Source organism: Brassica oleracea, chromosome C2 (assembly GCF_000695525.1).
Source record: "Brassica oleracea var. oleracea cultivar TO1000 chromosome C2, BOL, whole genome shotgun sequence".
In the NCBI taxonomy this organism is placed as follows: domain Eukaryota; kingdom Viridiplantae; phylum Streptophyta; class Magnoliopsida; order Brassicales; family Brassicaceae; genus Brassica; species Brassica oleracea.
In genome coordinates, this window is record NC_027749.1 from 5,618,023 (window position 1) to 5,627,672 (window position 9,650).

Here is a 9,650-nt window from a genome sequence, read left to right on the forward strand (position 1 = left end):
AGACGACTTCCAACATCTCAGACGACTCAGACGATTTACTGGGGCTATATTCGTAAAAATAGCTTCTATTTTTTTGTTTGGTCACAAGGAGTTGAGCTGTAATTTCACTAGGCTTTTAGGTTAGTTTTGCATTTGATTCAAGTTTGGGTATAGGTTTGGGATTAAAATCAAGTTGTGGGTTAGTTTTGGCAAAAACCCCTATTAAATTTTAGATTTATAAAATTGGAGAAATTTCAATTTTACTACAAGGTTGATACTACTTTTCAAATATATTTTTAAAAGGATAACAATTTTCATAAATACTTTAAATTTGTGATAAAAAAATATTAAATATAAGACAACTCTCACAAATCATTTATAAATGTTTAAGATAATTTATAAAACATTTATATAAGTTTATAAACGCAACTATACCCAGGGGCGGATCTAGCAAGCATTACAATATGGGGCACACCATTATAAATAACAAAATTTTGAAACCAAGAGCATGGGTCATTGAACAATTAAGCCATTTGAGTTCTTGTTTTTCAGTATAACTAAGGAAAAGTAAAAAGGTTGTATGTGGCACTTGCCCCACCTAGTGCTTACCTAGGTCCGTCCCTGACTATACCTCCTAAATACTAAATCTTAAACAATAATCACTAAACTCTAAACTTAAATCTTAAAGTATTTTTGATTGAGTGTATTTTTTAAAATTGATAGCGATTTTTTGGTATTTCAAACAATTTCTCTATAAAATTTTAGGTAAGTTAATAATTTATTGTTTTAAACTCTTTTAGAAATGCTATTTTGTGGATTTTAATGTACTAGTTTTGTTATAAGAACTTGTTTTACTGCTATTTGAGAATATTTCTAAAAAACCATTAAATAACGAGTTTGAAAACTAAAGCAATTATGTATAGTCTATAACCATGATATGACATAAGGCATTTGGTTTAGACTTGTTGCTTTTAATAAACCATTTGGTTAACTGTTTAAATCCTTTTCTAATCTTTTAAAGTTGTCAGTAAAATTTAATTTTTAATGCTTGGTGTTTGCTGCAGTGTGAACTTTTTTAAAAGATAATAAATTGTGAGTTGTTAGAATGAGATTGGTTGACTATCTGGTCACACACAAGGACTCTAGGGAAGCTTTGGAGAGAGCTATGAAGCTGTCTCGTTGAAGAATGTTCTCAAGTCCAAATAGACAACACAATGAAGTATTTTTTAAGAGAACAAAAGCCCGGTAACTTTTTGTTTATGTGTGTTTCATTTGTTGAGTTTGTAACCATGAATATTAATTAAATCTTATAATGATGCAACTTACAAGTATTCTACATCAGTGGTTATGATCACACACTGAAAAAAAAATATCATCCAGCAAGTTGAAAAGCTTTTTGGAGCAACAAAGCTGGTGTTGCAGTTGTGAAGAAGGTGGTTTTATACCTAAGAACCAGGAAACCAGTGATTTGCACATATATGTTTCTTTAAAATTTGTATAATTTTTTCATTTTTAATTACTAATAACTATATTATTTTCTGTAGTTTTACCTCATCATGGATAACATAACAACATCAAATACAGCTGATGTGCTAGCTGTGACTACCGTTGACGAGAGAACAATTCAGAAGGTTGAGGCTTGCAGTCCAAAAGCTTGTGTCTTCAACCCCTATCTCGATTAATGGAATGAGTGATTTTAAATTCTTATTTATCAATCATAATTTGAATTGTAAATTGTAAATCAACCCTACCCCGTAAATATTAAATCCTAAAAAATAATCATTAAACTCTAAACCCATGTTAAGGAACTGAATTATCTATAACAAATGATAATGTCTCTTGTGTTGTGATTTGAATTTCCATGAAACAACCAAAACGTTGGCACCAATATTTGTTTTATACCTGTGAAGGAAGAACTTGAAAGCCATTGACTGAAAGCTCAAGAGAATCTCTAGCCTCCGCACCATCGTCTTCCTCTACTTTGCTCAGTAATTTGGTTTCCTCTGATACATCTAGTTTTCCAATAACTTCAAGAACCATCGTTTTCCTCTGATACAACTAAAACGATTATGAATATTTGGTTAAATGTCTACTCCTTTTCTAATCTTCTAAAGCTGTAAGTAAAATTTAATTTTACCCCAAAATTTAAGTTTACCATAAGACATACATTTAGCAGCATAATTATAATTTTCCGATCCAATCATTTTTTATATAGACGATGAATTATGGATACCAAAGAGTTCAATCTACAATAGACACTCTCTGAAAGATATGGTCTCGGTTTTTATGGTACTATGAACTCAGTACTCATCAAACCTTTTTATTATTAGTATTCCATCAAAAAATATATATAATTCATAATATGTATGTCTTATGATATTTTGATATTCATGAACCGTCTATAAAATATTTGAAACTTTTTGTCCCAAGATTTATGGTTTCCACTATTGTTAGTTTGTGGACTTTAGCATAACATGTATATATCGTAGTAGTGTATATTGAACAGTTTAATTAAATTAATTAATTAATATTTTTTTGTCATCATTAATTAATTAATTATATCACCAAAGTTTGTTTTTGTCAAATCACCACAGTTTAAAGGGGTATTGGTGGCAGTAAAATTATATCACCAAAGTTTGTTTTTGTTAAATTTGTATAAAGTTCTAAAGATTTTTCATAAATAAAAAGTGTATGAAAATATTTCAGTATAATGATTTAGAATCTAGGAGATGCATTCAAGATTTATAAAGCTTTGTTTTATGGGTAAATTTTTATAGAATTCGAGTCCCAAGAACACTAGATTTGATAAAATCATAGAATCATTAAAACAAATTTTTTTAATAACAAGAGATTTTGTAAGTTAATTAGCAATCATCAAACTAATACCATCTAGAGGTGTATTCACTATAGAATTCGAAGATATTTGATTTTTTTGAGCTTTTAGATGACTTTATATGATTTAGAAAGTTTAATATGATTTTTGTTCAATTATTCTAGAATATCACCTAAAACTATGATATTTAGATTTTTATCTTTTAAAACTAAAGTTACATTCAAACACTCAGAAATCACTTTAAAACTCTAAAAACTCACAACTTAAAATATTTGCAATAACAATGAATTTCAAAATATTTTGTGAAATGTCAAGTTTAATACATTAGATTTTAAATGAGATTTTAAAATTTATATTTGAATATCAATAGATTTATTATTTTAATTGAAATCAATTAAAACTCTGAGTTGAATATTTTCCCCCTTTAATAAAAATATTAGAAACTATTAACCAACAACAATAGAATTTAAAAGTATTTACAATCATTACAAATTTGCATCTAACTGTCGTCAAAAGAAAATACATATCTAACTAACACTATTCTCTAGTTATCTTTTTCGTCTCACATCTATAATGAACCCACTTAAACATTTTGAAATAGATTAGTAGAGATACGAAATCATGAATTGATTTGTTGTACCTAACGAGCGAGGTCAATTTTTTTTTTTTTAAACCATGATTGTAGGGATTTAACACATCGACGGATACGTCGACCGCGTATATGGAGATTAAAGCAGTTGTGGATATAACCAAGTTATTACATAAGCCATTTGGTTTAGTCTTGTTCCTTTTGCCAAGCAATATGCTTCATTGTTCTCCTCTTCTGATATTTTGAAACTTAAAGAAGTTGATTTCACCATATGGCATATATTTTGCAGCATAGAGATTGGAAGTATAATGATTTTGAGTCGTCTCTGTTTCAATGGAACTAGAAACGGGGTCTATACTCGCTAAACCTTTTGTTATTGGTCTACAAATCAAAAGTGAATAGAATCCATCCATCCTATTCATGCATTACCATATCCGTCAACCATCTAAAGTTCTAAACAACATTTGAAACGGTTAGGTCTTTGTCCAATGATCACTTGTTTCAATCATCATGAGGTTTAACAAACTTTTGGCTACAAAGATTATGCTTTACTCCAGTGATCTCTGTGATTTATGTAGCCTTGTACATGTAACCGTGTCCAGAATTAACTTTTCTAAACCTAAATATCAAGAGAAATAAATCACAAAATATTGCACCACAATAAAGGATGGGAGTATTACGATAAATGATGTCAAGCTAATCCAAAAACATAAGTTCTCGGACAGTATTACAAAATGAAAACTCAAAACATGTTTGAAGAAAACAAAAGGTTTCAGGCAAGGAACAAGCTTTTAAGCAGCACCCTTTCCCTTCTTCTTCTGGATCTTCTTCTGGTAGAATTCTAATTCTTTACCCTCAAGAATGTATCTGCACAACAACATTTACAAGATAGGAGACCTTAAACAAATTTGAATTAAAAGAGATATTAAACAAAGACAAAATGGATAGATGAAATACCCATCAGCTCTTCCACACTGGCCAGGCCTTGATGAGATGCAAGCCAACAGACGCCCACTTGCAAACTGGTCCTCAATGTGGGAATCAAGGCTACGACCTTCTTGACGGCTCTCAATCTTTCTCTGGACGTGGTTGCTCTTCTTCACCTCCTCAGGTGCAGCGGCAGCTGGAGCAGCATCCTCACCATCCTACAATATTTAAAAGTCTCATCAGCTTCATTCGAACTGCTACAACGTAACAAGGCTCAAATCATAAAACATATAAAGGAAGAGAATGTTCTCACCTCTCCTTCTTTCTTGGCAGCGGAAGGAACAGTCTTCTTCTTGCGACCAACCTCAACACCATAGTGCTGGAGATACCACTGCTTGAAAGGAGCGGCATCAACCTGAACAATGGCACTCTTCACAAGAGTCTTGGTACGAACCAACTCGTTGTTGGAAGCATTGTAGACCACATCAAGGACTCTGGTCTTGCGAGTAACAGCTTCACTTCCCCAGGAGTAGTTACCAGTATCAAGCCTCAACGCACGCCACTTGACGTTACCTCCACGAACACGGATTCTTCTGACCGTCTTGTTGCTGGACAACTTGGTGTTTGCTGGCTGCCTTCCCATCTCGTACCTTAATAATCACAAACAATCAAATATATTAAAAAAAAAAACAGAAATGAATAAATTAAACAAACCAGACACTATCAGAGGGATAGATTACGATTACATTTCATAATATGATCTCAATAAACATTTCAACTAAAGATAAGTACTCAAAATTCTAAAAGATTAATGCTTTCCACTAATATTTTGCTAAAGACAAAAACTTGACATGAGAATAATAATCTATCAAGGCACAACATTCAGATTAACAGATAACAGCATCATCTAAGTTCAAAATGTTCCAGCTAGCTACTCCCACGTTCAACAGTGTCTCAAAACGGTTTGTAAACAGAGCAGAAACATTTCGATCTGAATATGATTTAAAAGAGAAACTTACTTTCGCTTCTTCCTCCATCCCTTCTGCTTGCCTCCAGTGGCACGCCTCTTGTGGATTGAGTCACGAGATATACCTATCAAAAACCATGTTCCATATATCAGATTCTAGCACTAAGAGACCAAACACACAAAGGGAAGAGAGAGAGAAGTGAATGTTCGTACCCATGGTTGCCTTTCTCTGTTAAAAATTGCGCCGGAGATGTGAGATTTTTGGACACAAGTAAGCTTTATATAAAGTGGGATGTCTGAAAAAACCCTAGTAGTCGATTTCTCTTTTTTAAAAGGCCTCTCTCTTCCGGTCCATCTAATTAATTCGGGCCCGTTACAATGAAGAAAATAAAACTCTATATATCGATCACAATCTGGCCCATAAAGAGGATATGTTTGAGTAGATGAGTTGAAAAGGTAATAAGTCAACGGCCATACGAGATTAATGTTATTAATATTGTAAATTATAAAGCCAAAAATCATCACTTATTGTTCAGGAGACTTACAAAGGATATATGAGAAAACATAGAGGGAGAAATAGAGGGATATCATATAGTGGTTATCAAGTTCTTCATGCTGCCACTCCCCAAAAGTGGTCTAGATGATGCCATGGAGTTGTAGGTAAACGGAAAATTTAGTCTATGAAAGCTTTTCATTCTGCATGCACAAATGTGATTGCACAACTACAAGAAAACATAACTGACTATTAGACAAAAATTTATGATGCTCTTAAAGCACCTTTAATGATGAGAAGTTGAAAACTCACTTAAAAGTTCTTAAAACTTTTAAAAGAAATAATTTTATTTAACAAATTCAGTTGGCCACTAACAAGATGCTAGATGGAGAAATAGTTCCTAAAAAGTCAGAGAAGATATTTCTGCAAAGAGCCAGTTCTAGCTCTATTTCCTATTTTATCAAATATCACTGGTGGAGTTGCTCTTAATTTTAGAAAAAAATATTTATCTCTTAATGTGAAAAAAAAAATTTATTAAACTTTTTTTTTATCATAAATTAAAAAATATAACACATATCATCGAAACCTTTAAGTAAAATTCTTCAATAATTTATATTGTATTGACATATGAGATTTCTCTGTATTTGTACTCGGATATATCATGGAACTTTGGTTAGATTATTTTATATATGTCCCTATTATATGTTATTCGAAAAGCTTTTAAGGAAAAAACACCATTGATTTTTTTTGTCAAATGCACCAACGATGGATAAAAGAAGATATAGGGCATGAATATGATATATAGTCTTTCAAACCCCAATATCGAATTCTATATAGGAGGTTCATATCCATAAATGATCCGATATCCAGGGCAACTGATCTGAAATTAGTGTGTTATAAGTTTAAATCCTGAAAACTATAACCTGTTTTGTGAATTCGTTGTTTGATTGTATACCACATTATGTAAGATCGAGGACAAAGTTATTCATTATATTTTTTATTAGTCAAACTTAAACTTGGGAATGATAAAATATGAAACTAAAAAAAAAAACAAGATAAACAGAAGCAATGAGATCAATCAACCACGAATGGGCAAATTTTGAACCCACCCACCATTATTAATAAAGTCGAGACTACACAAACTTTGAACGATGGGATCACTCGGCTTCTTAACCCATCTCACACGTTTCCTCGTGCTAGATCCACTTCCAAAGCATCGAACTTCTGCATACGTCGTCTGTGATTCGCGGCCCACTAAGTTCCATGCGACCCAACCTTCGGGAACAACCACGTTGGTCAACTCAGTGTTGCAAAAGATCACTCGAGAGTAATTCCCCCACGGTCTGCCCAAGTAAGCCTTCCCCGTTCCGTTTCCGTGAACAAGGCTATCTATGAACACGAATCCATCCGCATCCTCCGGAAGTGCCCGTGATTGAGCCGTTATGTATCCAGCCCCGGGTTCTAGGGTCTCTCCTAGCATTTGAATATCACAATTCTTGTAAATAGATTGGCCGCTCCCGAAGATGAAATCAACGGCGCCTTGGATAGTGCAACGGTGAAAGAAGTGTCGACCATTCTTATCCCACAAGGTATCTTGAATTCCAGCAAACCCTACCGAGTAAAAAGCACACTTATCACCTTCGATCATCGCCGCCGCCGCTTGAGTGATATTTTTGTTCACTTTCCCGTTATTCGGTAAATTATACGTATTCACGAAGGTGAGGCTCTTAACGACGGTGTTATTTGCGGAAGTAGCAAAAGTAGGACTTTGCTCAGTCGTGGCATGGTCGTCCCATTCAACCCTAGTTTTCCTCGTTCCAGCTCCCACTAGTACAATGAAGGGTTTATCACGTGGTATCTTTATTTTCTCCCTAAGGCATATAAGAGAAAGAAAAAAACGTTACGTACAAAGCATTTTTGCATATATGAAACTTCATTTCAAATCAACTAAATGTAACTATACTGACTTGTAAAGGCCGGCTGCAACGTTGATGAAGAACCAATTACGATTGTTGGCTGGAACCGAATCGATAGCTTTTTGTATTGTCGTGAAATTGCCATTGCCGGATTGATCCACGAACACTTGTTCAGCTTCTATTAGATGAGGTAGACAGAAACAACAAAAAAGAATGACAAAAGCGATGAAAATTCGATGAGTTGCCATTAGAGGATATATCAGAACGTAAGAGATTAAGTGGCACATGTATTCATTATATAGCTAGCTTATGCGTTTTTTTGGACAACGCGTTATATGCTACTTATGTAACTTTTCTTGGATCGATTGGAGAAAATGATCGTCTATGACTCGTTTGATAGTGACTTGGCAACTATTGTTTAACAAATCATAACGATCTACTCTTCTCAACTACTTTTTAAGCCATCCATGCAGTTCCCATGGCCGGTACGAAGCACACTTTGTTGTTGAACAAAGAACCACACCAACCGGAGCAGTTTATTACATACATGGAAGTATTGTTCTTAGTTGGAATACTAACTAATTGTCTTCATATGATATGGAAATTTGTCTTTTATTCACACTGATATATTGGTAATCAAATTCATGTATTTTATGTTTGGTTTATTAAATATTTTATAAATATCGAACTTATTCATGAATGTATTAATTTTTGATATTATACATGTACGTACTGAATTTCTAAATGAGTGTATCAATTAATTATGTATTCAAATTCATGTATTTTTAGCTATTTTCCTTATATTAACATAAGTTCAACTACATTTATTTCAGTTACATAAAAAAAAGTAAGATTCAGTTAATCAAACAAAGAAAACAAAACACATGACTAGTTAGTTAACACCAAATTTGTAAATTATTCAACGCCTAAGATCACAATGGAAACATAAATAAAAGAAACTGAGTATGAATCCAGATTCATTAAAACTAGTATAAGATTCAGCTAATCAAACAAAGAAAACAAAACACATGACTGTTAATAATGAAGCACCAAATTTGTAAATGAATCAACGACTAAGATCACAATGGAATTAGAAATAAAAGAAATAGAGTATGAATTCAGTTTCATTAAAAGTAGTATAAGATTCAGTTAATCAAACAATAACAAAACACATAACTAGTTCATAAGTGAAGCACCAACTTTGTAAATGAATCGACTACTAATATCACAATGGAAACAGAAATAAAAGAAATTGACTATTTAGTAAATATCAATAACACTGGAAATAGATCTCAGATATTGTGCATATATATATATATATATATATATATAAACACACGTAAACAACGAATATTTGCATGAAACAAAAAGAACAAGAAAAAAAAAACTCTTCTCTGTTCTTCAGACAATCTAATACACACACATACAGAAGTTTCATCATGTGCTACTCTCGCAAAACGGCACTGTTCTTGTTCTTCCTCGCGTGCATTATTACGGTGTTCCTTAGCGTAGTAATATGCATTGTGCTGATTCTCAAACACGGCCACGTCAGCGCATGAGATCTCGTAGCAAATCATAGTTGGCTTTGGAAAAAAAATGTATATATATCTGATTATAGTATTTCAAATTACCTTTTTCCATCAATCTATGACAGTAGTAAAATTTGTAAGATTGTACAATTTACGAATTAGAGACTAAATGGATACATTGTTTCAAAACTTAATTTGAGACTCAAATAGTATTTATATATTAGTGACTACAATTTTTCTGAGCGAGATGGAATATTTCACTCCGTCAAAAAAAGATGGATATTTCATTTTGATATATGTCCAAAACAATGTATAGGCTTTTACAACTTTTTGGTGTGTACATTGTATAATATTATTTCCTTCTTTTGAATTTAATATTTTAACACTTAACGGTAAAGAAAACTACCAAAATGAGAT

General features: G+C 32.6%; 2 protein-coding genes across 2 annotated transcripts; both read right to left on the reverse strand.

The window, feature by feature from the left end:
- Positions 1-4,037: 4,037 nt before the first annotated feature.
- LOC106324744 (40S ribosomal protein S8-1-like) lies at positions 4,038-5,585 on the reverse strand. The gene is made up of 5 exons (XM_013762718.1): positions 5,509-5,585; positions 5,348-5,420; positions 4,642-4,978; positions 4,359-4,546; positions 4,038-4,268 (listed from the first exon to the last, which is right to left on the reverse strand). Exons 1-5 carry the CDS (start codon positions 5,510-5,512, stop codon positions 4,193-4,195), a joined length of 678 nt encoding a protein of 225 aa, XP_013618172.1. The 5' UTR covers positions 5,513-5,585; the 3' UTR covers positions 4,038-4,192.
- Positions 5,586-6,809: 1,224 nt separating this feature from the next.
- On the reverse strand, positions 6,810-7,954 carry LOC106326180 (probable pectinesterase 29). The gene is made up of 2 exons (XM_013764199.1): positions 7,756-7,954; positions 6,810-7,659 (listed from the first exon to the last, which is right to left on the reverse strand). The coding sequence occupies exons 1-2, from the start codon at positions 7,950-7,952 to the stop codon at positions 6,867-6,869; spliced, it is 990 nt and encodes a 329-aa protein (XP_013619653.1). The 5' UTR covers positions 7,953-7,954; the 3' UTR covers positions 6,810-6,866.
- Positions 7,955-9,650: the final 1,696 nt, after the last annotated feature.